Source organism: Brachyistius frenatus, unplaced genomic scaffold (assembly GCF_029030835.1).
Source record: "Brachyistius frenatus isolate BFR_SWC_R1_liver_20210118 unplaced genomic scaffold, ASM2903083v1 Contig_139, whole genome shotgun sequence".
Lineage (NCBI taxonomy): Eukaryota > Metazoa > Chordata > Actinopteri > Embiotocidae > Brachyistius > Brachyistius frenatus.
The window spans coordinates 367752-392606 of NW_027210738.1; the positions used below are offsets into that span (position 1 = coordinate 367752).

The 24855-nt window shown below is 46.5% G+C and overlaps 1 protein-coding gene across 2 annotated transcripts; it reads left to right on the forward strand.

The window, feature by feature from the left end:
• The first annotated feature begins 450 nt into the window (after positions 1–450).
• On the forward strand, positions 451–24837 carry LOC138630692 (homeodomain-interacting protein kinase 3-like). Of its 2 annotated transcripts, XM_069715182.1 has the most exons (19): positions 451–995; positions 1928–2158; positions 3279–4219; positions 4484–4675; positions 4751–4932; positions 13740–13863; positions 16526–16645; positions 17908–17994; positions 18203–18387; positions 18498–18666; positions 18928–19036; positions 19210–19304; positions 19788–19942; positions 20615–20776; positions 20870–21247; positions 21621–21782; positions 22057–22337; positions 23590–23747; positions 23997–24837. In XM_069715182.1, the coding sequence occupies exons 3-19, from the start codon at positions 3281–3283 to the stop codon at positions 24552–24554; spliced, it is 4056 nt and encodes a 1351-aa protein (XP_069571283.1). In that variant the 5' UTR covers positions 451–995; positions 1928–2158; positions 3279–3280; the 3' UTR covers positions 24555–24837. The 2 variants fall into 2 exon arrangements, with proteins under 2 accessions (XP_069571283.1, XP_069571282.1); XM_069715181.1 differs by lacking the exon at positions 1928–2158.
• The last annotated feature ends 18 nt before the right edge of the window (positions 24838–24855 follow it).

A 24855-nucleotide genomic window follows, 5' to 3' on the forward strand; every position in this document is an offset into this window, starting at 1 on the left:
GGTCTTTTTTTACATTTAAAAAAAAATAAATTATATTTGCATGTTTAAAAAGTTTTTTCAATGTTTTGTTTTACATTTAAAATTTAAAAAAAAATTCTATTTGTATTATATTTGCATTTGCATGTTTAAAAAGTATTACTTTAACACTACAATGAAGTTAAGAAGAAAAAAATCTAGTATATAGCTCTTGTGCGTATCTATTAATACACATCTTTTAAAAAAAAAAAGAAAAGCTTTAACACGTCATAAGAAATAGTTTTAATTATAACGTATCTAAATTTATCTAATGGCTTAAAATGTCACTGAAGTCAGATGTTTTTACTCGGTTGTCAGTGTGACAAATATAGAGACAGCTCTGTTGCTATTTCACCCCTCCCTCCCCTTCCCCCTCTCCCCCCCCCCCTCTAGCCCCTCCCCCTCTCACATTCCGCACATGCGGAGAAGCAACAAGCTACCGGAACCAGAGAAGCAACAAGCCCAGCCGCCGCCGCCGCCAGCGAAGCGAAGCAAAGCGAAGCCTCTCGGTCGGTGCTGGAGGGGGGAAAGAAACGGGAAAGAAACGGGAACGAAACGGGAAAGAAACGGAAGGCGTTATTATAACATGCAAAAAAAGTTTAGAAAACACGGATTCCTCGCGCTGAGCAGGACGCGAGAGCGGCGTTAAGGGGCGGCTGTCGAAACCATGGGCGCACGGCTGGCTTTCGGAACAGCGTTGATTTAAAGCTCGGGGCGGGAGGAAGGAGGAAGGAGGAGGAGGAAGGGAGGTGTAAGGGTGGGGGGGGGAGGCAGCCGCTTTCAAATGTGCGAAAAAGTCGCTCGGTTGTGTCCTCGTCGTCGAACAAGATGGCAGCAGCGGCGGCGGTAGCGGCGGCAGGAGCGGCAGCAGGAGCGGCAGGAGCGGCGGCACCGTCGCAGGATTCGACCGTGATGCGGGTCTTCGTCGCCAGCCTGTTCTCTGACGATACGGATGATACGATTTACTGGTCTTACTGAAGGTATGTACCTTTTTATTTATTTATTTATTTTGTTTAATCCTGCCGAAATACACTTTTTTTTTTTTTTTTTTTCGGGGAGCTGCGCGCGCGGCCGTTTGACAGTTTTTTTTTTTGGTCGTCGCGAGACAAGACTTCGCTAACAGCTTAGCTTGTTTGCTAACTGTTAAGCTCGGTTCGGTTGACAACAAAAATATAAAAATAAAAATAAATAAAAAGCGAATTAGTTCGCGTAAAAGACAAAAAGTAGTTATTCTCGCTTCTTCTGTGCTTTTGGGGAGAAACTTATTTTTTTGGGCGAGACATTTAACACTACTTTAAAAAAAAATATATATATATGTTTATATATATATATACATACACGTGTATATATAAACACAGACTAGTAATAGTTTCCAAAACAGTGTGTTTAAATGCAGCCAGTTCGGTCATTTAAACTAATTTTATCCCCCCCACACACACACACACACAGCCGTTACTCAGCTGCCTGTCACTCCCAACATAAGTTTCAACAGGTGTCAGGTGTTGCCCATCCCCCCCCCTCCCCCAACACACACGTACACCACCACCACCACCACCCCCTCTCCCATATGTTCACTGTCTCCTAGGTTGATCAGCAACAGGGTTGTTTAATAGTTCATGTCACAATAACTCACCACCCGGTCAAATCCATCACCCGACAATAACACCGTTGGTTGTTTGTGTACTCGCTTAAATCCTTGCACGATTGTTTAGTTCGTTTAATTTAACATTCTTCTATTATGTTGTGCATTTTCACGTTTAATATTATATTATTTTTGTATTGCTTTACCTGCTGCAGAAACATGTCCCCTCGTGGGATTAATGAAGTATCTTCCTAGTTGTAAAAGGACGCCAGCTGAACACGCAAAACACACAAAACGCCTCTCTCTTGTGTCGTGGATATCCCATTTCAGGATGCAGTCATCCTGCGGAGGGGAGGGTGGTGGTGGTGGTGGTGGTGGTATCGGACTACCTAGTGAGAGGACGGAGCAGGGGAGGTATACGGCAGCTGTGACTGAGCACAGTTGTCCCTCAAAAGGCCGATACGACACCCTGGCGAGCGCTGAAAAGGGTGAAATAGTTTCACCGCCGCCAGCAGCCGTACGGCGGCAAAGTCGCCAGTAAGAAGAAGAAAAAAGTGTTCGGTCAGTTGCATCATTTGAGTTATTATCAATATTTGCCAGACTTGCATCAGCGGGCGGTGAGTCGGCTGGAGACGCATTAACTTGATCTCTTTACTCACACTGGTGGGAAGAAGAAGAAAAAAAAAAAAAATCTGTTTCCAGATCTGTTTTAAAAAAATTTTTAATTACGGTCCCCAGTTTGGTTATTTGGAAAGTTGTGACAGCTGACCTTTTATTGTATTTTTGCACGTTTCTAAATTAAGAGTTGAATTGATGTTGTGGTGTTAGGTTGTTTACTTTTCGGTGACTAATCGGTCCGGTTAAACTCAGCCCGGCCCGACTAGTCATTGGAAGTGTTTTATTGTGATATTGGTGACTTTGAGAGACACACCCCTCCGGCCTGTCTGAACCTGTCTGTCTGTCTGTCTCCCTGTGTGTGTGTCTGTGCACTTTTTTTTTTTTTTTTTTGTCCTCAGCGAGACTTCCTAGTCCAACTAATTTTTATTTATTTTTTTATTTGTCCTGTCTTTGAAGACGACCAGCCTCACGAGTGTTCGTTGTAACTTGTGATCGAGCGTTTTTAAAAACTGGAATCACCTGAGTTGAAGCCTGAGCGAGCGCACAATCCACGTCTCTGTTCAGAAAAACATTCAGGAAGTAACCGCCTGTTATCACGACTCGCTGCGGCGAGAGGAATGCTCCTGGAAATATGTTGGTGTTTTTTTTTTTTTTTTTTTTAGCTGTGTGTGTAGAGTTGAAAGATTATTCGTGATGTACGTGTTTGGTATGATGACCTACTGTCTGTTGCTTCTCCCATTTGTGTGCGACCCACCCGTCCGGTGTAAGTGTGCAGGGACCCCCCCCCCTCTCTTTTCTCCCTCCCCCACCCCCCAGCTCCCATTACAGGAGGCACAGTTCCCCTTTTCCAGTAATGGTGACACGATGGCCTCAGACTTGCATTAGCAGCTTTAATGACTTCTTTGTTGTTGGGTTTTTTTTTTTTGGTCTTGCTCGGGTGAATTGTAAAAGGGGAAGTTATTACATTACACTTTTGCATTTTCAGTTTAGTAGGTGATACTTTAGACAAAATCTAAACCCGATGGGCTTCACTCGTGTTTTATTTCTGTCTCTTTTCTTTCAGGTATGGCCTCACAAGTCTTGGTCTACCCATCACACCTGCACTCAGCTCAGACAAGTGCCTTAGGAGCCAGCAGCAGCGGTACCAGCAGACACACGGGTGAAGCCCACCGCAGCGACAACACCACCAGCAGAGCCTTTCAGCACCGACCGCCGCCCAAGACCTATGTGATCGGAGTCAACTACGGCATCGCCTATCCCAACAACGTCGCCCCGTCCTCCACCGGCGCCGACTCGGGAAAACCGCACGGGGGACAGAGAGAGGAGAGCCTAGGAGGAGACGGTCCGGCCGGGAGCCGGGACCAGCAGCCTCTCCGCAGCCCGCGGGAAGCGAGGCTTCGTGGGGGCGCCGGCGGAAGTCTGTCAGGAGGAGGAGGCGGCTTGGACGGCGGGCTGTTGAGGAGGGCCCGTATAGGAGCGGAGGAGGAGGACAGGAGAGTACAAGCGAGAGGAGGATACAGCCTTCTGGACGCGGGCGGAGCTCAGAGATGTGAAGGCGGAGAACGAGCGCGGGAGAACAACAACAGAACCATGCAGATAGTGGAGGAGGTGTCCGCTCTACCTGCGCTTCCTCCCCCCGCGGCCATGGCGCAAACCAACACCGGGAGCAACACGGACACTGTCAGAGTCGGGGGCGGGGGGGCGCAGCCCGCGGCGAGGGCCGCGGACGGGGCCGAAAGCGGGCCCAAGGGCAGCGCCGAGGCGGCCGGGACGGCGCTGGCTGCGGCGCCGGGGGCGACCAGAACCGGATCGGTCGACGGCGACTACCAGTTAGTGCAGCACGAGGTTCTGTGCTCCCTGAAGAACAGCTACGAGGTCCTGGAGTTTCTGGGTCGGGGAACCTTCGGCCAGGTGGTGAAGTGCTGGAAGAGGGGAACCAGCGAAGTGGTGGCGGTCAAGATTCTGAAGAACCACCCATCCTATGCACGTCAGGGACAGATCGAGGTGAGGAGATTTGTTTTCTTTAATTCATTTTGTTTTTTCTGAACAAATATATTCCCAAGAACCATTTTACACACACACACACACTCACACACACACACACACACACACACACACACACACACACACACACACACACACACACACACACACACACACACACACACACACACACACACACACACACACATTTACATGTTTGTGCAGATATTAGTAAAATAACTGCTCAAACAAGTGACTCTTATTGTGTCACCTTTTAATTTGTAGGTGGAGATCTTGGCCCGGCTGAGCAGCGAGAACGCGGAGGAGCACAACGTGGTGCGCGCTCTGGAGTGCTTTCAGCACCGCAGCCACACCTGCCTGGTGTTCGAGATGCTGGAGCAGAACCTCTACGACTTCCTGAAGCAGAACAAGTTCAGCCCGCTGCCGCTGAAAATCATCCGGCCCGTTCTGCAGCAGGTAAAGAACACGCAGAAGAAGAAAAGAAGAAAAAAACCCAGAAAGTAGTCGTTTTGACGTGAAACCCCTTCGCAGGTGGCGACGGCCCTGAAGAAGCTGAAGTCTCTGGGTTTGATTCACGCCGACCTGAAGCCGGAGAACATCATGCTGGTGGACCCTTCCAGGCAGCCGTACCGGGTCAAGGTCATCGACTTCGGCTCGGCCAGCCACGTCTCCAAGGCCGTCTGCTCCACTTACCTGCAGTCCAGATACTACAGGTGAGCGGGGGAGGAGGAGGAGAAGGAGAAGGAGGGGGGAGGGGCTTCACCTATACGAGTTAACTGACATTTTCCTCTTTCATACTTCCTCAAACACTCGTCGCGTTTCGGGCTTTTTTTTTTTCTCATCAAAGCTGCATTTAAGAAAAAAAAAAAAAAAAAAGAAATTAACAAACGTGGCCGCGAGGAGAATTTAGTCTCAACTGCTTTTGTCGGCGCGGAAACCGAAGACAGATTTAGGCCTCATCGCTCCGGAACTACGACCGAGACTTTGCGTCTTTCTATCGAGGATTTGCATAGTTGAGTTATTTATTCTGGTCTCCGGGGAGAAGTGCGGGCGTTGATTTTTTTTTTTTTTTTTTTTTTTTAAAACACCCTGCTCAGAATCCAGTATCAGTCTTGACCGTAACAACGGCTATCTTTAGCTCTCGTGCTAAAGTTTGTAGCTCCGGCGTGGAGGACAGATGGTGAATTAGCGTCACGCTGACAGCCTGCGGATGATTTGCTGGGTATTTTTAAGACATTTATGATGAAGCCGTAAGTGACGACGCGTGCGGCTGCTGGCAGACGAGAAGACGACCCCCTCGGGGTGGAAGTGAAACGAGTCACGAGAGAAAACCGTAGAAATGTGGAAAGAAGGGAGTCGCACGCCTCCGGTGGATTCACACGGTACAAAGTGTTCAGAAACACGGCGAATATTTTATTTTTTAAGTGCTACGAGATGTGTTACGAAGTGAAATGTCACGACGATACGACGATACGGCCGTCTGAGATAGTCCCGTGTGTGTGTGTGTGTGTGTGTGTGTGTGTGAGGGGTAGGGAGGTGTGTGTGTGTGTGGGGGGGGGGGCTTGTATGTGTGTGTGTGTGTGTGTGTAGTTTGTTTGTATGTATGTGTAGTTTGTATGTGAATGAGTGAATGTGGGTGTAGTTTGTACGTGTTTGTGTGTATGTGTAGTTTGTATGTGAATGTGTGTAGTTTGTATGTGAATGTGTGTAGTTTGTGTGTGTGTGTGTAGTTTGTGTGTGTGTGTGAATGGGTGTGAATTTGGGTGTGTGTGTGAATGTGTGTGTATATATATATATATATATATATATATGTGTGTGTGTGTGTGTGTGTGTGTGTGTGTGTGTGTGTCTCTGAGAGTTTCCCACAGGGCTTCAGCAACACTCTTGTCCTCAGCTGTTTTTCTGTCTTCGTCCGTCCTCTGTTCTTTGGTATCAGGACGTGTTCTGTATTAACCTGCATTGGAAGTTCACGTCTTTCCCTCTTCGTCTTCTCTTTTTTTTTTTTTTTCTGCACGTATGCATTTGTTTTTTGGAAGACCGACGCCTGCACGTACGTACGCCCGGGGCTCGTCACACCCTTAAACTCTCGCTGCTCTTGCATAATGAGGAACCGAGATGTTTATACAAGGAACGGCGTCACGAAATATTTGTCCTGTCTCTCGGGACACAAGAGAGAAAGAAGAGAAAGACAGAAAGAGGGACTTATAAAACGCAGCTTTCGGGAACTTCAAGACGCTTTGTTGTGCAAAAAATTAAGTAATTAAGCCGTAAGCTCATAAACTCACATTATGACACGCAATCGACAACATCGCAATTTGTACAAAATGAAAAACATATACTGGACATAAAAAAAAAAAAAAAAAAAGCCGTCCTCTTGTTTTATTTTTTTCAAATATGCTACGAATTGTTTGTGACTTTTTTTTTGGGCAACGTGGAAGTCGGCCGCGGATGACGCGACTTTAATGACGTCCGAGTTCGTCTTCAAAGGCGAAGCTATTTCCCTTCTTTCTTTTTTTTTTTTTTTTTTTTTTCTTTAATCCAACGCAGGGCGGGAAACTTTCATCATTCATCTCTCTCGGCAGCAAGTTTCCGCACGTCGATCGGGTCGGGCGAACTATTACCAACTCTTCCAAACATTGTGCAATACGGTGATAAACGGCATTGGGATTCTGGGTTTGTCTGCAGCTTTAAATGCACCGCTTGCACACACACGCACGCACGCACGCACGCACACACACACACACACACACACACACACACACACACACACACACACACACCCTCACCACTCCGACTCTGCGAGGGCTCTTTTATTAGATTTTTTTTAAATTTTTTTATTGCCCTGCGCTCTTCTCGGCTACTTCAACTAATTTCTGCTCGTGGTTGAACAAATCGAGACGCCAAAAACACACACACACACACACACACACACACACACACACACACACACACACACACACACACACACACACACACACACACACACACACACACTTTGAGTGCCGAGCTGTTACATAACAAAGGATCTGCTCCCGCAGTTTACCTGGTTAACTCTTTATCAAGCGTGTGTGTGTGTGTGTGTGTGTGTGTGTGTGTGTGTGTGTGTGTGTGTGTGTGTGTGTGGTCTTCTGTCTTCGGGCGGCGTCTGCAGCGCTGGCACTGATATTTTTTATTTTTTTGGAGAGGGTGGGGGGGGAGGAGGAGGATGGGGGTCATTCAGGACAGAAGAAGGCCAGGGAAGAATGTGGTATGCGAAAACTCGCATTTAGATCCAGGAAAAAACATTCAGACATTCCTGTGTGTGTGTGTGTGTGTGTGTGTGTGTGTGTGTGTGTGTGTGTGTGTGTGTGTGTGTGTGTGTGTGTGTGTGTGTGTGTGTGTCCATGTCCATGCAACAGCTGCCAAGGGCTGAATATGTCAAAGTTACACAATGTACCATAAACCTTAACGCGCTTCGCAATAACTCAACCGAGCTCACAAAGCCTGCAATCACCTGAAATCTCTGAAAGTAGCATCTGCACAGACGGAGTATTCTTTTAGTTTTTTGGGAGGGGAGGGGAAGGGAGGGGAGGGGAGTGGAGGGGGGGGGGGGGGGTTAAAGTATCTTGCAGATCCTACCTCCTTTCCACTGTGGGTTTGTGTGACAGATAGCCGGTAGTGCCCAGGCATTTAGTGGTTTTAGCTCGTGTGCGTCGGAGGCTTCGATAAATACTCAAATTGAGATGTCACAACAACGTCCTATTTATTCTCCCCTTCACCTCCCCCCCCCCCACCCTCCCACCTAAACTATACATGTTATATAATTTTGAGTCACGGAGCCGTGCGTCAGTTTGTTTGTACATCAGCCTGTCAGGAGACTGGTTTGCGAGGATGTAGTGTCCCCTCGTCTCCAGCGCTCGTATTGCGTAATGGCTGTACTTTATTGTTACCATAGCGAAGCGGCCTAAGAAACGAAGTCCTCGCCACAGTGGAGGAGGTTTTTCTTTTCTTTTTTTTTTTTAACAACTCTGGGGTTTTCCCTGGATTTTCCAGAACCGTGGGTAATGGCAACACCAGCATCAGCAGTCAGTTTTTTTTGTGTAAAAGACACACACACACACACACACACACACACACAAAAAAAGGCAGTAAAAGTGGGTGTTTTTTTTTTTTTTTAAGACGCTCATTAAAAGGCCCAAACTGAGATGTGTAAATTAAGCGACGCAAACGGCCGCATCGCCGTCGCACCGATGATCACGTTTAAAGCGTCACCCTCGACTGTAACGCTGCGATTATACAACAAGCTGTCATCTGAATGAAATACGTAATCTAAAATGTGTTTCATTATCGCGGGGGCCGTTCGCTCTCAAAATATACAACTTTTTTTGTTTAGCGGGAGCTCCGTTTCCATGGCAACACACGGGGGGAAGGTGGAGGGGGGGGGGAGTGTGACTAACAACTGGAAGGAAAAAAAAAAAAAAATCACGTCACCTCGGTAGAAGTGAATGTAACGTACGCAATGTTTACCACTCCGGGAAGTAGGCCCGGCCCTTAGCGACGACCCCTAGCAACAGAGACGAGATCTGGTCTGTTTTTTTTTTTTTTTTTTTATTGCTTTTTCTAAGGATTGTTTCTCAAACTGAATAAATGCAGCAGATAGACACACTAAACTGCTCAGCTAGCTCAGTCTGGTTGTAAGTAAGATATCCGCTGAAAAAAGATATCGATGGACTCGTGTATTTTTAAGATTTTACGTTAAACGTATCCGGTCAAGCTAGCTGCCGCTAGGATTTAAAGTGTGCGACTATCTGTAGTGTTTCGGTACGGGTGCTCGGAGCGACACACACACACAAAAAAAAAAGAAGGGCGGAGAGGAATCTAGCGGTGAATCTGATTGGGAACCCGATGATACTACGTCCCCGCCCACCGACAGCGGAAACCCGACTGCGCCACAGACCTGTCAATCAAACAGACCTCATTTGAAGCTTATTTTCTAATAAGTAACGGATTATTTTCAGATGGAGCGACTTTAACTAACAACACCGAGATAACTGCTGGAGACATTTTATCGACTGACAATTTGATGAGAGAAGTTGAATGGGAGTCCAACGGAGCCTCTTAGTGGCACTCGGTGGTATTGCAGCTTTCTGCCTCAGTTTTCAGACTCGGAAGCTACGAACACTTTTCACATTGTCAGCTGTTACTGACAAGATGCAGGATTTATACAACACACCGATTTGGCAGTCAGTCACTGAAATGTCTGAGTAGCTCCCAATATATTGAGTTTTGTAATTTGTGGTTGAGTACTTATGTCACCAAACGTCTGACTCACCAGGTTAATGTGCAGCTCAGGTGGGAGCTCCTCCAGTAATTGCAGGTTGTTTTTTTTTTTTTTTTTATCTCCGCATCCTCCTTTGTTTGCATGTGGGTGCGTTTGAGAAAGGGAGCAGGCCCCCGCCACAGTTATTACATAATCTGCGTGATGGCAAATTATTTTGCATAATGGTTGGAATCATTTCCATTAGTCAAGCCGGACGAAACGCAGAAATGTCATGCGTGCATCTCCGGTTGAGGTTTGCACCCTCTTCTGTGGGTTGTTTAGATTCACACCTGCCTGTCATTGTCGGTAATTTCCTCGTATATTTCAGTTAGACTTTTGTATATTGTTATTTATTATGTCATACTCGCCCTGTGCAATTTTTGTTTTACAAAAACCCGAATGGCAAGTGGAGATTTTTTTTTTTTTTTTTTTTAATTAAATACCCTAATGTTTAGTGCTAAAATTGGGGCTCTTCACACAGCTATAATTTGACTTATACCATAACAGGGGCATAAAACAAAAGGACAAATACATTAATTGGAATTATTTAGACGACAATGAATCGTCGATTCAAAATTTCATGATCATAACAGCCCCGAAAGGGATTATATTTCCCTAAATTATATTCTTTTATAGATTTCTATGAATAAAATAGTTGCAAAGAAACTGCATTTTCTTTCTTCCATCGTGCTCGTGTCAATCTTAATATAAATTCACATCCACACACTTGTGGAGTCGCGTTACCGGTAAAAAAAAAAAAACCCTCCGTGAGTACGATTGAAAAACACCACGAGGTGATAACGAGAGCTTTGAACTCTGTTGATTCTGCGAGCGCCGGCGTTGTCGGTAGAAGGCCGTGCCGGGAGCCTTTTCTAACGCTTTTGTCGTGCGTTTTTAATGTGTTGTGTTGCCATGGCAGCATGACGCAGCAGCAGCAGCAGGCTGGTTGAGGTGGCTGCTCCGTCCTGCGGGGGCCGAGGCGTTGAAGGAAAAAAAACCACCTCCCCGTAATGAAAATGGAGCACCGGGCTATGTGAATAATTCAGCTGAGCGGGATCGGGTTGGAGGGAAAGACGGCGATCGTCTTTAGCGCGCTTACAGATTTTTTTTTTTTTCTTTGGGGGCCAGGTCGCGTTGAGCGTTCCTCCGTCCAGGTGTGATTTCTTCGTCACCGGGGGTGTCGTCTTACCCCGGTCACGTTGCGTTAGCGCACGTTGTTTTTCTTCTCCGTCATCCGGTGCGCGTCTGATCTCCATTTGAAAGCATCCTGAATATTACAAAGAGGCTCTTTTATTTTATTGTTTTTCTATACAAAAAAAAAAAAAAAGCATCCCAGTTGAATTTGCTGACCGCCCTGGAGTTTTCAAACAAATAGGGCCAGAAGAAGAAGAAGAGGTTTTTTTCTTTTTTCCTTTCTTTTATTTATTATTTATTAATATGTAGCAGTTAAGTTGTCGATTCGTGTTCCCTAATTTATTCTGACGGTCGGCAGGGAAACGAAGTGACGGCGCATATTGTACTTTATGAATAATACATGAGCGCTCGTAGTAAGCAGAGGATTTGTGTTTGCATGTTTATTACTGTGGCTCCTTTTTTATTTATTTTTTCCGTTGTTAGTCTTTAATAATTCATACATATGCATTGATCGTTTTTTTTTTTTTTTTTTAAACCGTTGTGTGTGTGTTTGCCTCTTCTTTTGTGTGCACACAAAAAACAGATTTTGTAAATAAATGCTTTTGTTATTTAGTTGTTTTTTTAAATATATATACATTATTGAGGTTTGTTTTGATCTTTTACTTTTTCTTTTCTACAAAGCACTTTTGTGATTTTAATGTTGAAGTTGCTTTTCAAATACACTTTACTTACTCAGTTCGAGGTGAAGTGAAGATTTATTGTAAATTGTCATAATTGATCTGTTTTTCAGGAAGTGCGTTCGAGGGCAAAAATAATCGCACCGGAGACGGTGCCGAGTCCCGTCACGTACAGATTTTACGTAAACACGTGATGATGCAATACTCGCGTATCGGCGTGTTATTTCTGCCGTGTTTGTTCCTGTCGTAGCTGCTGCTCTCTAGTCGGACTAGTTAGTTCTGGAAACCTGGTCTGCCTGCCAAACACCTGTGTGTGTGTGTGTGTGTGTGTGTGTGTGTGTGTGTGTGTGTGTGTGTGTGTGTGTGTGTGTGTGTGTGTGTGTGTGTGTGTGTGTGTGTGTGTGTGTGTGTGTGTGTGTGTGTGTGTGTAGTTGTGTTCCAGCTGGGGGGTCATTGCAGCAGCTTTTATAACTCTGGCAGTGTAGTCGGGGAGCAAACAACACACACACTCCTCTTTAGGTTCTTGTGTGTGTGTGTGTGTGTGTGTGTGTGTGTGTGTGTGTGTGTGTGTGTGTGTGTGTGATCCACGTGTTTGCGCATGTTTTGTTAATTATTTACCTTTTTAGTGCCGTAACGCACATCTCCGCCTCGACCTCCTGTTGAGAATATTATTATTTTTTTCCCCACCTGCAGCTGACGATAATAAAATCAGTATGAAGTCAGAACTTTTAATTAGCGCTGCGAAATATGTTTTTCTTTCGACCTTATGATGACAACAAAAATGCAAATTGCATCTTCCATCTTTTTTGCACTAAAGTAAAACCAGGTTAGATTTCACTGCAACACTTTATGCTCATGTCTTTTGTTCTCATCTTTTACCGCACGTGTTGCGCAACAGCCGAGGCCTCGGATGTGATCAAGTTAAAAGCAGAGCTGCTGCGTTTCCTCTTTTCAAATCAGCATATTACATCAGTTTTAGGTTATGGTTTTTTTTTTTTTTTTTTTTGTCAATTGTCTACTTTGTCCTGAGCTGACTTGTGTGTATTATTATTTGTGTGATTTTCCCTTCGGTTAAAGTCTTTCAATACATTTGAATTTGCCTTTTTATTCTTGTTTTTTTTGTTTGTTTTCGTCTGCGGGCCAATCCACCACTTAAAACTAGGAAAACAACAATCAATGTCTTTTAGTGCCGGCCTTGCAGGATTATTCTGCAGATATCTGATGCCCCATCCCTCCCCCCCACCCCACCCAAGGGTTTTTTTTTTTTTTTTTTTGGTGTTGCGTAACTGAACTTCTTCCTTTTTAAGGGCAATAGGAAACAGCAAAGTGTCATTTCCTTCAGGCCAAATCGGGGCAGAAAGCCTGGGCTGTGTCAAAGCACACACACACACACACACACATTTATCACCTGCAGTACTGTTACATTATGGTCTGGCGTCCAGCGGTTGCTCGGCAACAGTCATCATCCCCCACCCCCACACCACCACCACCCCTGTGGTCGTCACAGCAGCGGTTGCTATTTGCAGCCCTCCTGCGTCGGGGGAAGGGGGAAAGGGGAGGCCTCGTAGCTCATGATGGTTTTCATACATCGGCATACATCCTCACGCTACCGCTGCCAGATCACCACCGCCACTCCCCCCCCCCTTACTCCCTCCCTCCCCCCCCCTCCTCCCCTCCTGCTTTTTGAATTGCGCAAAAGTGGCAAAGTCCAATCGGTTGTGGAGGAGATTTCGTTCTTTGTTGCGGCAACGCAGGATTTAGTCACAGGACCATCAACATGGTCTCGAGGGTTATTGCACCACGCAGTGTGCTGTTCTTATCACTTTCCCCGAGTGGATTCTTGTCATAGAAGATATGAATGTTTTTACACCAGGGTAATGAGACGAGTGGAAGTGGTCACTTGGATTTAATTTAGTTTTTACAATTTTGTTCAAAAGTCAGTTTCTGAGTAAATGCAAGAAGGCACGTCTGCCTCCTCGGCCTCTATCAAAGGCTTGTCCATGTAAAGACGGTCATTTGTGCAGCTTTAATTTTTTTTTTTTTTTTTACCCAGAAATCAACGTGTTTTTTTTCAACACGCTTCAATAAACACACTGATTCGTCTGTCCAGCAGTGTAAAAAGAAACAACTTTTTTTGTTGTGTGTGTGGCGTTCAGGGACACTTTCATTCAAAAACTCTTGACGTCTGTAGCCCCCCTCCCTCCCCTCTTCCTCTGGGTTGAAACTCAAACGTCATCGGGCCGCTATCTGCTAAGATGTTTTCTTTTTGTACGAAAAGAAACGAAAAGAAATGTTTTATTTTCTATCGTACCCCCGGTTCGTAACCTTGTCCTGACACGTCTTTTTTTTTTTTTTTTTTTTACTCTCTCTCTCTCTCTCTCTCCCTCCCTCTCTCTCTCTCTCTGCGCAGGGCTCCGGAGATTATTTTGGGCCTGCCATTTTGCGAGGCCATCGACATGTGGTCGCTGGGCTGTGTGATAGCCGAGCTCTTCTTGGGCTGGCCCCTTTACCCCGGAGCGCTGGAGTACGACCAGGTAACATTCCTCACGCACACGCACACACACACACACACACACACACACACACACACACACACACACACACACACACACACACACACACACACACACACAGAGGGAGGCACCCCCCTAAGCAGTAAAGACGACCCAATAAACAAAAAATAAATCACATTCTTGCAGGATACACGTCTTAATGCTCATAATTCTTCCGTCTCTGTTTTCCCAACAGCCAAACCTCAACAGCACCTTCATTATGCAGCTTAAACCTTTATTTGTTGTCGCTCCCTGATCTCTCTCTCGCTCTCTCCTTCTCGCACCTCCTTCTGTACGACTGAGGTCCAACAAAATCCTGCATAAAATCCACCTAATACTAATCTGGGGGCCGAGCGAATCAGGAAATTGTTCTTGGCAACGTGTGATTATCTTCCCTCATGGGGGGGTTGTGTGGTCTCAAAACTGCAACGACTGGGGACTCTTTAAACGGAGACGGGAGCATGGGAAACGGCCCGTGCCGCATTCACAGACCGGCGCGGGATTATCCTGCGTTTAACCCCACGATGCGCCTCCCCCTCCCCCCCCCCCCCCACACACACACACACCCTGATGTGTTGTCACGTCTTGTCAATTTAAATGTGTTGGGAGAAGAAAAAAAAATTGACATGACCATTTATGGTCATATTTTCAAAAGCTCTTGGCTTTCTTTCGACAAACCAAATGTTGGAAATTGGCTGCACTTCCATAGTTCACAACGGCACCAGACATTCTTGTTTATAAGCATTTAAAAAAAAAAAAAAAAAAAAAGGAAGAAGAATTTGTTGTGTGTGTGTGTGCGCGCACAATCAGGGATATCAAGGAATATCAGAGGAAATCGGGATCTTATCAGTCATTTCGTGATTGGTTTTATCTCCCTTTCTGTTCATCAACGAGCAGCGAACGCTTCAGTAAAGAGATTCCTTTTCCTGTAGCTGCTTAGGAAAGTATACATTTCAAAATCTTTGGCTTACAAAATGATGAATTCAAAGTCTAGGTGATTTAAAAATAAAACTAAAAAAGCTAAATGTTAAGTTTGCAAAAACAACTGTAGAGCCGTCAGATATGGGAGAAGAAGCCAGCGTGCTTCTTTTCTTACCGCTCCCATTTGGAAACAACTTGCACAAGTCCTTTGGAGCAGGGAGTCGGTGTGTTTGTAAAACGTGTGCACAAACCTAGTGATCATAATTGTGATTCAAGCGGTGAAGCGTTTTTGCACCGACGGATTCTTGCCTGCTCAGCTTGTTGTTTTTGTTCATCACAGGTCGCTGAGTTTCAGCTTATCGAGCCGGTGAAAGTCAGGGAACTTGACATTTGACTTGGAGTCGGCGAACTCTCGTCAGTCGGAGATAGAATCTGCCGGCCGCTAGGCATCAACCACTGGCACAGCGACACACACACACACACACACACACACACACACACACACACACACACACACACACACACACACACACACACACACACACACACACACACACACACACACACACACACACACACACACACACACACACACCGGTGCACATCGAGCCCCCGAAAGCATGCAGTCCTATGCCAAGGCTCACTGCGGTTCCACTCTACACAGCAAAATGTATTTATAAACGTAAGCCTGATGGTAGACATGTACACGCGCGCACACACACACACACACACACACACACACACACACACACACACACACACACACACACAGAGAGAGAGAGAGTTCGGTTAGCGTTCAGTGCACCATCAGCAGGTTCTCAGTCCAGTGCCCTCTGGCCAGTCGGTGTGTTTGTTCTAGGCCGCTGACACGTGCACGTGCGCTTATACACACACACACACACACACACACACACACACACACACACACACACACACACACACACACACACACACATGCTGTAAAAACCTATCACTGTCTGATTTCCATTCGTCATGGAATTTCTGGAGTATCGTGGTATTTTGAGAGGACCGATCAAGACGCGACCGGCCAAAAGAGTCCGATTGATTTCGGGGAAAAGTTGAACCACATCTTTGGAAAGTTAACCGGTGGTTCAGCCTCACAAAGACTCGTATCCGGATACGTTTTATAACCGAGGTTGTTAAATGTTCCTTGATTCCGAAAAACAAGGCCAAACAATTGAGTTTTTTACATCTTAACTTTTGTCACGGACTTCCTAAATTGTTTTAGGAAGTTGAGGGTTGACAGCACGTCGTGAATTTGACATTCTGCCGCATCATCGTTTTGTAACGGCAAAAGTCTCTCGTTTGTGAAAAGTGGGGATGTTTTTTTAAAATTTTTTTTAACGTGTGTGTGTGTGTGTGTGCGTGTGCATGAGAGAATCGCTCAAACTACGGCAAGCGGAGTTTTAATGTAAGATTACATGTCGTACGGACAACATGCTTGTCAACAACGGCACGCTTGCACTTCCTTTTGCGCAAGATGCGTTGGTGGCGCTGATGCTCCGCCCACAAAAAGGTAGAGGGAGGAGAAGACGCGTTAAAAGGAAGCGTTTTTACAATGTAGTAGTTGTGTGTCCCAGTTGTGTCAATGCTTACATGACAAAATCTGAAGCAACTCTTCCTGTTTTGTTTTTCTTCCTCCCTCCTCCTCTTCCTCCCCGTGTCCCCCCCCCCCCCCACACCACCACCACCCTCCCCTCAGATCCGGTACATCTCTCAGACTCAAGGCCGGCCCGCCGAGCAGCTGCTCAACAAGGGGACCAAGACCTCTCGTTTCTTCTCCAAAGAATCCAACTCGCCCTACGCCTCCTGGAGACTAAAAGTACATCACACACACACACACACACACACACACACACACACACACACACACACACACACACACACACACACACACACACACACACACACACAGAGACAGACAACATGCATGATATAGATCTGTTACCGTCGTCCGACTGAGACATCTGATTGGTCAACTTTTGATTTGGATCACCGTGACAACACACCCTGCTCATCACTAGAAATGTCACGCCGCCTTCTCAATGGGAATATGTAATTAGAATAGATTTTCATATAATATCTAATATAATGTTTTTACGTGTTCTAGGTCTGTTAATTGTGACCCATTTGGTGAAATTGGGTCTCGTTTGGTCCTTTTTTTTTTTTTTTTTTCTCGGCGAGCGTGACCGATTTGGTTTTAAATGTTAAAAATACACGACTCCATCGATATCTTACTTACAACCAGACAGCGCTAGCTGAGTAGTTTAGCGTTTCTATCTGCTGTATTTATTTAGTTTGAGAAACCATCTCTAGAAAAAGCAATAAAACGGACTAGGTCTTGTGTCTGTTGCTAGGGTCGTTGCTAATGGTCGGCCCTACTTCCTGGAGTCTTAATCGTCGCGTACGTTACGCAAAAGAGTCTACCGACGCGACTTGATTGTTTTCTAGTTCTTAGTCTTACCCCCATGTGTTGCCTCGGAAACGGAGATCACACCATCAAGATGTTGTATTTTTTTTTTTTTTTAAAGCACAATATGAAATACACTTCGATTGCGTATTTTATTTAGTCGATAACTTGTTATAATCGTAATATTGCGGAAATAACAGCTCCTGATTTACTTGCTGTGAGAATAAATAAAAAAAGAAAGAAAGCAGGAGACGTTTATTAGAAATTAAAGTGCACGTCCTTGTAGCATGGAGGGGGGGGAAAAAAACCGATGAAGTGGCAGCGCGTTAACCGAAAGGAAACAGCTGCAGGAGAGCTTTTCAAAAACAGGACAAAGCCAGCAACCCCCCCTCGCCCCTCCCTCCCTCTCTCCCCTCAAGGAAAGCTCAAGGAAACACAAAACTGGTGTTTAGACTACCTGCAAAGCGCTCTGTACATAAAAGTTTAGATGAATGTAAGCTGCTATTTTATCTCTGCTGGCAGAAAACCCGTTTTTTTCATTTTTTTATCACTGAAAACAAATCCAGCGGTGAACTTTTTAAACATGCGTGGAGATGCAAATAATAATAAAAAAAAAAAGTACAAAAACACCCCTCCTCTGTGATTCCTGACCATTTCTGTTGTTTTCTCCCAAGACGACAGAAGAGCACGAGAAAGAGACGGGACTGAAATCCAAAGAGGCCAGGAAGTACATCTTCAGCTGTCTGGACGACGTCGCGCACGTGAGTCAAAGAAAAAAAAAAAACACCTCGTAATACCTTTTTATTTTTTATTTTTTAAACTTCTGTATATCCTTCTAAAAAAAAGAATGTCTTTATTTGAAACAAAGCAACACGACCGTAAAAAAAACCAACACTTTGGATGGATCGGTTTCGAGCTCTCTCATCGTCATGGTAACAGTTTCCCCTCGCCTCTTTCTCTGCATCTCAGGTGAACTTGGTGCTGTGTCCCGACACCAGCGACATGCAGGCGGAGAAGGCCGACAGACTGGAGTTCGTGTCCCTGCTGAAGAGCATGCTGCTGATCGACGCCGAGGACCGGACCGTCCCCGCCAGCGTCCTCGCCCACCCCTTCCTCACCATGACTCACCTGCTGGACTTCCCCCACAGCAACCAGTGAGACCCGCCTCTCCGAACTGTTGCCGATGTGGCATAAAATACACCATGCACTTGTTGAGCTTCAACTTTTCCTCTTGATTTTTAATTTTTTTTTTTTTTCTCCTCAGCGTGCAGTCGTCTTTCCGCATCATGGACATGTGTCACGGTCGTCCCAGCAACGCCATCTTCGACGCCCTCAACCAGAACACCATTCACTTCTCCAGACCTCCCCTCGTCCCCCCCGCCGCCTCCTCCGGCCTCCCGCTGGGCTACAGCAACATACCGGTGCACACTCAGGTGAGATGGCTGTTGTCTCTGCCACAGCAGAAGACTTGTCACGTCGTCTCAAATGCCTTAAATGAATCTGTTTGGACATGTCCTCGCACTGTACTTTTGACCCAACGTCGCCCTCTGCAGGAGAGAAGGCGCTATAGATTTTTTTTAACTAAAGACTATCGGTCTTCTTATTTCTGTCGCACCAGTCGGTCGCTGTGAAATCATTCATTTCATTTTCTTCCATATCCATCCTCTCAACTCGCCCCCTTCCCTCTAACGCAGGCTCCGTCAGTGTTGCATCCTGGGATAGCGCTAACGACGGCGAGCGGCCAGTTCGGGTGCAGCGACTCGTTCCCACCCGCCCTTCTTCTTTGTCCCCCGCCCATGCAAGGTACGTCGACTCTATGCCGTTTCTTCCAGTGATTACGCAACATTTTCTTTATGACTTAATTTCATTAATCTGATTGCATTTAAAATGTTTTCCAGTTTTGGTTTCAATTCTTCACAGAGATGCTGTTAAAGTTTGACTTTTTCAGAAATAACCATTTGTCTTTTTATTTACAGGTAACCTTAATCAACCAGCTGGGTATTCTGTCCCCATGGTAACTCAGGCCCCTCCCATACAACCCCTACCAGTGAGGCCCGGCGTAATAGCTCAGGTAAGATGCAGATTTAAAACTTCGGGACAGGTGCAACAATACGTGTAAAACCTTCTTTCTAACAGGGTTTGACAGGAAGTGGAAATGTTTGAAGAAGCAGTTCAATATTTAAAAACTACATTTGGATCCGCAGTTCCTCTCGTTGGCCCCTGACTTTTAAATCCCTAAAACAACATTTGTTTTTTCACAAATGTAAATTTTTCCAACTGTTTTTCTTTTTTTGTCCACCATGTTTTTACAGCTATATATATATATATATATATATATATATATAATCTTTTTTTAAATTATTTTTTTTATCGACAATTCAACAAAATAAAATGAAAGAAAACAAAAACAAATCTCTCGCCAGCTTGAATATTGGTACTTGGGATATATTTAAAGACACAACTGAGAGAAAGATTACAAACAAGAATCCAAATGTAAAACAACAACAACAACCCCCTCCCCCTCCCCCGATGTCCCCCCTTTGTGTCCCTGCAGCAGGCCTGGTCCGGCCGGGGCCAGCAGCTCCTCGTCCCGGCAGCCTGGCAGCAGATGACTCCCGTGGGTCCTCCGCCCTCTCACCCACCACCACCACCCCCGTCCTCCCTCACCAACGACACCACGGCCGGCCCGCAGAGGATCAGCGACTGGGGGTGAGTCATCCAACTCTGACTCACCCAAACTGGGAAAAATCCCCCGTTTACGAGACACAGGGAAATTATTATTATTTTTTTTATTTTTTTTGGCGCATTCAGTTTTGGATGGAATAAGAATCACATATAAAGTGTTTTTTAAGTATTGTTCTTCTCAGGAATTGTACAAGTCCCTTCAGGAAATCACCATCTTGCGATCAACACAAAATTTAAGCAAACTTGAGCTCGCAAAATTACCAGCAGAAGCTGTGCTGAAAGTATTCACGGCATAAAGTTAAAGTCTTTTTCAAACAAAACTCTCTTTGTAAACCAAAATAACTCCTCATTCAATCCGAAAGACTCTGCTCCCGTTTTCTCCTCCACAAAGCAAACAAATATGTGGGAAATGTGGCCTTCAAAATAAAAGTTTTGAATCTATTATTATCGATAGAAGTGATTACGTATTTCTGTATGTTAAATTTGTGAGACTGCACTTCGTAGGCCTGTTAGTCGAAGTAACATCAACAGCATCTAAAGATTCGTTTATCAGGTAGTGCTTAAAAAAAAACAACCAAAAAACATTTTTATTTCTTGCAATTTTACAGTTTCTTGACGAACAATCAAACTATAGTGTGATTTTATTCCTGCCACATTTTAATGTTTCTCTTTTTTTTTTTAACCTTCTTTTCATAGGAAAGTGCGTCCGCACAGCAGCCACTACAGCGCCATGATGCAGCAGCCTCTCCTGACCAATCAGATGACAGCCCTCTCTGCCCATCAGCCAATCAACATCGGCATAGCGCACGTCGTGTGGCCCCAGCCGGCCAATAAGAGGAACCGACACGGGCACAACAGGTGAGATTCTGCTCCTCGGTCACATCTGTTGATCTCTAAAACCGCGCCGACGTTTCATTCACGTCTTAACATACGAATCGTCCCGTTTTAAAGGAACCAGTCCCACCTCGGCAACGTCCACATATCAGCCTGCCCCAAAGTGGCCAATGTCGTCGGACAGGCGGTCGCGCTGAGGGAGCAGCCGCGGAGGGAGGAGCCTCCGGTGGAAACCCGGCAACCGCGAGGTCACAACACGGACGAGGAGGAGGAGGCCGACGCCGAGGAGGAGGAGGAGGAAGTGAGCTGCTTCAAAGAGGCGGAGCCGAGCGGCGAGAGACGGCTGCTGTTGCCCAGGCAACCCCAGCGAGACGTGGCGGTCCTGATGGGCGACACGCCGAGCCCCGCCCCCAGCGTGATCAGCATCCGCAGCGACCTGACGGAGGACGAGGGGGGCGACGACGAGGACGACCCGCAGAGGTGCCGTCTGAATGAGTGAGTATGATCCAGGAAATTAAACTATGGATCTGATTGGAAACCATGACGATACTACGTCCCGCCCACCGATAGCTGTAACCTGACTGCACCACAGGCCTGTCAATCAAAAACACAACTTTTTGAAGTTCATTTTCTCATGAATGAGGGATTATTTTCAGATGAACCTCCAGGAAACTAATAAGAAGGAGCGACTTTAGCTAACAACACCGAGATAACTGATGGAGAAAATGTATTGACTTCGAATTCCATGAGAAAAGTTGAACGGGAGTCGATGGAGGCTTTTTGAAGACGACCTCTAGTGGCCCCTCGGCGGTACTGCAGCTTTAAGGCCTTTTGAGCCTCCAGAAAAACTGTCACGTTTCCTCCGCAGGTGTAAAGACGAGTGTGCGTGCGAAGCCTGCAGAAACACCAGCGTGTCCATGGAGAGAGTTTGTTCCCTCAGCAGCCCCGACAGCAGCCTCAGCACCAGCTCCTTCGCCTCCAACTCTCTGCAGTCCAGCCCGTCGGTGTCGCCCTGCAAGAGACCCAACAGGTAGCGGGCCGGGGTCCCGAACAACCGAGCAAACGGACCTTTTATTTTTTATTTTGTTATCTCGTACATTTAAAAAAAAAAAAAAAGATATATAAAAAATGTAAATACAGTAGTCAACTCAACTAAATGTGGAGAAACACCTTCTACATTCGTCTCTTTCTTAGCAGCTTTAAACAATCGATTATCTTGCTCTGAGGTAGAAGTGGGAAATTAAACTAGAACAGAAAGTTGATTATTAAATTTACATCTAAATTTTTCAAATTTGAAACCTCAGCATGTCCGAGGACGACGGCCACGAGAGCGGTTGCGACACGGTGGAGGGCTCCCCCGCCTCCGACACCTCGACTTCCCCGCGCTCCGGCTCCGCCTCCTACCGTTACCTCGACAACGGCAACCGCAACAACCGCCCGCCTCTGGCCGCCGTGGTGGCGCCGCTGCTGCCTTGCCCCGCCGTGCAGGGCAGGAGCCCCCGAGGCATCCGGACGATGGTGGTGCCGCCGATGAGGGTGCAGAACAGCAACACTCAGGGGTTCGAGGAGCGCGTCCAGAGAATGGGTCAGTCCAACACGTCTCTGTTGCTGTTTCATTTTGAAAGAAATATTCATTGTGTTTAGCTCTTTTTTTTATTTTTGCATATGTCATGCGGTCGTGTCACCTGTGCTTTGGGGCGGTGTGTGTGTGTGTGTGTGTGTGTGTGTGTGCGTGCGTGCGTGCGTGCGCGCAGGTCATGTGGAAGCAGTAGGCGTTTACCGCCCCCTAGTGGGTCATAGCGGCTTTAACAGGTGATCAAGAGACACCAGCAGAGAAACCTTTTTGCCCACGCTGTCGTCTTTAATACCTCAAACGATGCATCCACTGTAGGCAATGCTTAAAATATAAAATATATAAATAATACTTTATGGCTTCCCCCCCTCCCCGTCCCCCCCCTCCATTTAAGTAGCTTTTTGTTGTTTTTGTTTTCCAAAAATAATTCTCTGAAAGTCTGAACTGCTGCTTACATCTCCCAACAGTTCTCTTTTATTTTGACAAGTCATCAATGATTCCACAATAAAAGACCTAAAGAGTTTGGAGGTTTTGGAAAGACGGATGCATTTAATTTGGGCTTGTTTTTTTATTATTATTATTATTATTATTATTATTATTATTATTAATTCTTCTCTGCTGGTTCTTGTCATGCAGCAAAAGTTGCCACCGAAGGCGCTGATGTGAGATCAGTTTGACCTTTCTGTTTTACTTTAAAATTTAAAACTACTACTGATCCAGATCAGAGTCCGAGGATCAACTTTTTGCTCTTTCAGATGGATTTTTCCTGTGTGCCAACGATCTCTCTTCTTTTCTTTTTTTTTTACGTTTTCTTTTATCGTCTACTTTCACATCGCTGTTTTTTCCCCTCTCTGGCGTGTCCTCTTGTTTGAAGTCTTGTGCCGTGTTGCCGATGTCGTACTCGGCTTTGGAGAGGAAAAGGGGGGGCGGGGCCTAAATAATTTTCAAAATAAGTGTCTCTAGCGAAGCCGCCTGAAAGTGTTTTTTTTTTACACTTAACTGCTTGCTGGAGAGAAGAATCGGCGTGTTTTATTATTGAGGACCAAAAAAAAAGATCATACTAACATGGGAGAGCACTTTTTTGTTGTTGTTGTTTGTGTGCGACAGGAAGTCATTTGTAACACAGCACCGGCCTTTGTTCCTCTGCTTCCCTGCCTTCCGTCTTGCAGGTCAATGCGGACGATTTTTTTGTTTTTTTACCCTTCTATATATATTTATATATATTTATATACAACCCGGCCTCACGATAACTTCTGTCTCCCAGTCTCCGAGTCCTGGTCCCGGTCCAAAGGCCGCTGCAGTCTCATAGGACAACAGAGCACCCCCTCCTCCGTCCCCCTCCTCCCATCCGCCCCCCTCTTCACCAGGCAGCAGAAGGTGACGGGGCAGCAGCAGCAGCACCACCCTCTGGGCTTTGGGCAGGTCAGTTCTTCTCCTTTTTACTTTTGTAATCTAGTTTTATATAAATATTTATTTACGGGACCACTCATACTTTTGCAGCAGATTTTAGGATTTTTTTTTTTTATTTATTTATTTTTTTTTTTTTTTAGCCAAAGTGAAATTACCTGAATTATTCCACTGGAAGTAGTTTTTTTATTATTTTTTTAATTACAAAATTATAAAATATTTTGTATCCCCCTCCCCACCCCCTCCACCCTAACCCCCCTTTAGGTGCAGCCGTACGTTTCCAACAGCAGAGAGTGGAACGGCAACTTTGGCCCGCTGCGTCCGCACGCCTTCATCCCGCCGACGGTGCACACGCACACCTTCACGCACCTGCCCCACGGCAGCCCCACCCACACCTCGGCCGCGCCGCACACGCACACCCTGCTGCCGTACCCCTCCGGCGGGCCGCTCGCCGCCGCCCACCACCCCCACCCCATGCTGCCCTCCCGCCCGCCGCCTCCCCCGCTCCTCCAGCACGGCTACGGGCTCTCCCACCCGCAAGGCGGCGCCATAGTTCACCAGGTGACCCTGGGCCTCGGCGGCCCCCACCACCCCCACCCCCACCCGCACCACCACCACCACCCGCACCGGCTCCTCCCCTCGCCCACCATCCACCCGCACCACCAGCCTGGCTACGCCCACCACCCGCACCAGTTCAAGCCGCCCTTCCCGCCGCCGCCCCCGCCTCCCCCTCACCCGTACATGGCCTCCTCGGCGGCGTACACCGGCTTCCCGCTGAGCCCCACCAAGCTCAGCCACCACCCCCAGTTCTCGTATATCTGAGGAGCCGCACGGGGCCGCCGCAGCACCTCCTCCTGCTGAGGAGGCGCGACGGGAAGTGGACCGGGGCCGCCACCTGGGCGGGGAGGGCGAGCGGCCGAGCGCGAAACGGACACTTGTGATGATGATGACGACGATGATGATGATGATGATGATGATGATGAAGTGGAAGAGGAAACGAAGATGCACGGCGACGTATCGCAGCGGACGGAGAGATGAAAAAAGTAACTGAAGATGCCGTTTTCTGGTTGTTTTCTGAGGACAAAGCAGTAACGTGGGTGGAGGAGGGGGGGGAGGGGGACGT